The sequence below is a fragment of the Limulus polyphemus genome, unplaced genomic scaffold (genome assembly GCF_000517525.1).
Source record: "Limulus polyphemus unplaced genomic scaffold, Limulus_polyphemus-2.1.2 Scaffold976, whole genome shotgun sequence".
NCBI lineage: Eukaryota > Metazoa > Arthropoda > Merostomata > Xiphosura > Limulidae > Limulus > Limulus polyphemus.
The window spans coordinates 316,845-322,413 of NW_013666586.1; the positions used below are offsets into that span (position 1 = coordinate 316,845).

At 32.3% G+C, this 5,569-nt stretch overlaps 1 protein-coding gene across 1 annotated transcript in view; it reads right to left on the reverse strand.

The window, feature by feature from the left end:
* Positions 1–3,150: 3,150 nt before the first annotated feature.
* Positions 3,151–5,569, reverse strand: part of LOC106461518 (protein Smaug homolog 1-like) — a 58,427-nt gene continuing 56,008 nt past the window's right edge. The window contains exon 12 of the mRNA XM_013921345.2: positions 3,151–5,523. Within this exon, the coding sequence (XP_013776799.1) occupies positions 5,501–5,523 (23 nt within the window). The 3' untranslated portion in view covers positions 3,151–5,500. The remainder of the gene's footprint in view (positions 5,524–5,569) is intronic.

The following is a 5,569-nucleotide window of genomic DNA, read 5'->3' on the forward strand; positions in this document are numbered from 1 at the left end:
AAACCACCATGCAACGCAAAATACAACAGCCACAGAATACGGATCAAGATTATTGACCCGTGTGGCAAACAGTCAGAAGTGGTTTTCACTGTTGGTAGATGATTGTGCCAATATTACCTGTCTGGAGTATCAATCATTCTTTGCTACGTGGACCAGTCTAGACAATTCTATGTAGATGGAGGGTGTGTGTATTTTGTTGCTGCAAGAGACACTACAAATGAGATGCTTACATACTTGATTCTGAAGAACTTGCACCCTTCCAACTTGATTGGACAATTTATGATTGTGCTGGAAATGAATGGCAAGGTTTGTGGAATGCAGGTACACATCAGAGTGCAGTATTCAGTAGCATCATATGTGCACTGTAGAAACGACACAACTTAGCTTTCACACTTTCTCCAAGATTACCATTAGTTTGCAGCATTCTACTTTTTGTCCATGACATTGTTTTTTGAGAGTGCCTCCCATGAAATCCTGCAATGTTTTTGGATAAAATGAAATGAAATTAAGCAGAATCTGGAAATTTGGCAATGGAATGAACATGATGCAAGACTCTGATGACATCAACTACGAAAATGTTTGTTTGCCAGGGGTTAGTGTAATATCTTAATATCTCATGCTCCTCAAAAGTGCATTTCAGAACCCGATATGTGGCATCATTAAAATCTGCCAGCATGCAATTTACTTTTATTGCTTGTTGACAAAAGACTGCACCCATACACATTTCTGGGAGAAGGCCTGTATAAAAGGAATACCTGTATCATTGCTACGTACAGCTAGACATCAGACCCACAAATCCAATACTCCTGCATAAATACCACAATAATACTGACACTTAAATCTATTCATTCAATTACTGTGTTACCTTGCCACATACTTTATTACTGAGTGTGTACTTCACTGCCAAATTCAAAGTCTGCTGCCTAACAAGTTTAGCTTCAGCTATTTAGAGAGATAGAGAGAAAAAAAAAGAGGACCCTGATGTCCAGCTTGGATACTACTAATGACATCCTAGAACTACTGGGAGCAGCAGTAGTGATTTGTGTGACATCCTGGAGTACAATACTGTTAACTGTTAATCCTGTATCCCAATGTCTTAAAAGCCACGCATATAATACCAGTAACTACCACTTCTAATGAGCACTCCTTCAGTTACTTGAAATCTTACCTATGAAGTGTCATGACAGAAATACAACTTACAAGATTGGCAGTTTTGAACATCCATTGTGATATGGTTATTGATATTGAGCCAATACGGAACTTTGATGCTCTGTCATCCATAAAGATTCTACCGAACTTCCAAGATTTAAAAAGCTGATAAATGAAGTGATTTATTTTTAATTTATCAATTTGCTATTCCTAAATGTATGTTCACCAGTGTCATAAAGTACAAGTTTAGTAGTAAATGTATTCTACTCCTATTCATTTTATGTGGTGCAGTTTTTATTTAAATGTTGTATTTCAGCTGGATTTTTTTTTCTTTTGTCTAGACATGGGTGGCATCACACAACAGCCCACTTCGGTGTACTGCAATAAATATTTCCGGAAATTGCCCTGCACTTACCTATATAAAATTAATTTTAGGCAAATATTAGTCTGGTCTGTTTAGGCTCGATCTATCCTCACGAATCCACATTACATTCCTTGTAAGCCAAGCTATAGCTTACTAAAAACATGCTAGTGTGTGTGTGTGTGTATATATATATTAATTACCATAATCATTTCATGCATTTTGTTTTAAATATCTTAAGTATATTTTATAAACTTTTTTCACACATGCTGGCACGATATTTGGCTATAAACAAACTTCAATAATAAAACAAAAACATCAGTGGAAAACTGAAGTAACCATGGAACCCTATATATCGAATACTTTGGCTTCTAAGAAGTAACTTTTAAAAAAAGTGTCAAAGCTAATTGAAAATTTAATTTCTTCTGTAACTTCGTCAGTTTTATCAAGCAGCTCTTGGTGGAAAGGTCTTTCCGAGGAGCTGTATTTTTGTGGTTAGGTTTTGGTCACAGACTTTGGTGACACATTTATGCAGATATTTTATTCCATTTGAAATTTCTCAAGATGATCAGTAACGTACAAATTTAGTTCTACACCTTTTTTCCTTTAAACAATGTTGAATAAGGTATAGTGACCGGTTTCTTTATTACAAGTAAGAAAATAATTAATATTTTGTGCCATGTTCCAAAATAACAAAAATGTCGTCAATGTAATGCCTCAAAGTGTTCTAATATTCTTGTTGAAAGATATTGACATTGATTAAGCCAGGATTTTATGGTCTTGGAGAAAATCAGTAGTGTAATTAGGAATGTTATATACAATTCAAGAAAGTTTAACCTGTACAATTGTATGCGTGTTATACAGCTTAAAATGGAAATTGAAGAAAGCAAATACCCTTGATGAAGAAAGATGTATCTTTTGAATGAACTCAGGTTATAAAATTTAATATTTTTGTCTGTAATTGATTTTTTTTAACATCATGATTTTTTACTGTTTAATACGTTTTCAAGTCCATAAAAATGTTTCAGCTTTTTCGAATGAACTCAACATTATTATAATGGGCCACCATTTATCCTAGCTGTTTCTACTAATATGCAAGATACAAATTAACTATACTTTATGTACTTAGTGACGTATTAAAAGACTAAACCTAAATCTCTAGCATCAGCCTTAAGGTTTGAAAAATATTTCATGGTTTTGTGCACATTTTCTTACAGCAAAGCCACATCGGGCTATCTGCTGTGGCCACCGAGTAGAATCGAACCCCTGATTTTAGCATTGTAAATCTGAAGACTTACCACTGTGCCACAAGGGGACTTTTGAAGTTTATTTACAAGGAGTATAACCACTGTGTATGAACCAGTTGGACAACAATATAGATAGATCTAAATCTTAATTACTTGACAATTTAATTGAATGTAATTGCAATTTTTATTACAGTGACTGTCAATGCATAACTACGAAAAATCAAAGTTACCATTATATTAAGTCATGTTTGTTCATTAATTTTTCATAAACAAAGTTAAGTCATTATTCCTTTTACACAGATGGCTTATAAATGGATACAATTTTTTAAAGAACTCATTACTGTATACGTTTTGGACATGAAAAATTTAGCCAAATAAAAAACACTTTCCAAATTACAGGAAAAAGCGCCCTAGTAAAGGGTTGTTTTATTTAGGTTTTGAACAGCTCAAAAGAAAATAAAGGCAATACAACAAACCATAATAACCAGAAAAGAAGTCTTGGAGATGGCAAAGCATATAAAAATCACACTTGTGTTATCAGTTGATCTTTACTGTCAAAACACAGAAGTTTTAGGGAAATAAAAGTTATTATTCATGTTGAATCAGTAAAACCAAGGAAAAACAAAATATAAATCAAGATGGTCTGAGATGGCTTCCCACAGAACACACAAGAATGGAATTGCTGCCATTATGTAACATTCAGTTTAACACTGAGCCAGCAGTGAATGCATTTTTTGAAAATCTTCAGAAAAGCTTTTCCATTCAAAAATATATATAATTTTTTTCAATTGTTAGGTATCTCTAATCATCACTGGGATTTATGTAGTATCTAATTTACAACTCAACAGAAGGTTTAGCTTCCAAACATCAAGAAATAGGAATAGCAGCATTTTGGTCAATTGGACTCCTGTATTTACCAAAATTAAATCAAATTGTCTATGAGTTAACGTCTTCCATATCACTAAGTATCAGAATTTATTCAAAATAACCACCTAAAAAACACTGAATTTTGAGATGTTATTATCAACATTAGAATAAATTTAAAATTTTGAAAAACGTTTTAAGTTTCAAAGGCACTAGAACTTTTTACAGCTGCTTGGATATGCTATTTTACTAAAACAAAATCAATTTATTAAGAATCGAAAGATTCATCTTTGCTCTAGAGATTTATGATACATATCAATAGTTAAACCTCAGGTAAACATAAGAGGGGAAACCTCTGCAATAACTTTTTCAGAACAATGGAAACTTTATACTCTTTCTTACCACAAGTTGAAAACTGTTAAATTTTCTATACTATGGAGAAGTCTTACGCTGAGTAAAAAGTAGATGAAAATCATGATATAGCTAGAAAAATAGAAATTAATAAAAAATGCTTAAAGTATTTATGATTAGTTATGAGTATTTAGTTCAATGAAAACAAATTCTTCTCTCCTCTATGAAATTTCCTTATTGTGGGGTTACACTTTTATCCCCTTTAACATCTGATCACCACCTTTTAATAACAACCTTATATTTAAAGCAAAAACAGAACTGAAATATATATATATATATATATATATTCATATTTGAATATACACCTTTTCAAAAACAGTGCAAAATTTGTCACAGAATCCAAAATGAAGTTGTTGTTTGTGTGATTTATTACGGTTTATTTTTTCTGTTTTTGAACAACACTTTTCCTAAAGTAACTTACTCAGCTTGAGAAATAGATTTAAAATCAATTTAAATTTGCACTCAAAAAAAAGATAACAGCATACTTTCAAACTAAATATTACACCGATTCTGGAAATGATTTATTGTTGGGTCAGATTTTATGAGGAATGGGAATTATTTATTGTTGGGACAGGTTTTATAAGGAATGGGAATTATTTATTGTTGGGTCAGGTTTTATGAGGAATGAGAATTATTTATTATTGGGTCAGGTTTTATGAGGAATGGGAATTATTTATTGTTGAATCAGGTTTTATGAGGAATGGGAATTATTTATTGTTTCATTGAAGTCCCATCAATAATTTGTACAACAATATGAAATTTCTTTCCTAGTTCCATTCAAATAAACAAATTTATTTGCTGGAAAAAGTTTCCTCTGGACAACCATACTTACTTATTTAATAAGAAATCTGGACTTGTCACATGACAGTTTTTTTTGTTTCTTTCAGCCTGCTACAACACAATATAGACTTCTTTCAACTTTCAACACTGGAGCACTAATTTCACAGCTTTATATTTTTTCAACTAACAAATACTGGTAAAATTTCTTATCTCTTAAAGAAACTGCACTATGTGGCATGCTAATGACTTAATGCACTGCATCATAAAATATAAGGCACATTCATCAAACCATCTGACTGGGTCAGAGGAAACCAACCTTCTTCCTGGGCACCCACATTCTTTTATCTCAAGACTAAGAATTAAGGAAGACTCTGAACACATATAAACACAATGGCTCAAGGTTTAAGTTATAAAATCTTCACCCCAAGTCAGGCTGAGTTAAAACTACCATTGCCCTAGGTACAAAAAATAAAAATGTATATAAGACACAAAAATAGCTGCTGATTGGAGGTTATCTTCAACAGCTGACTTTAAAAACTTTTAAACTTCAAATCAGATCTTCAAAAAAAGATCCCCTTATTTAAGGGGTGAGAACCCATTGTTCTGTAAACCTTGGCACTATGGAGCAACCGAGCGAACACTGTTCACTCAACAAAATCAAGTTATAGGCAATCACAACCAGTCATCTTCAGAAAGATGGGGCTCCTCCATCTATTAAAAAAAAAAAAAAAAATAATAATATAATATATATATCTGT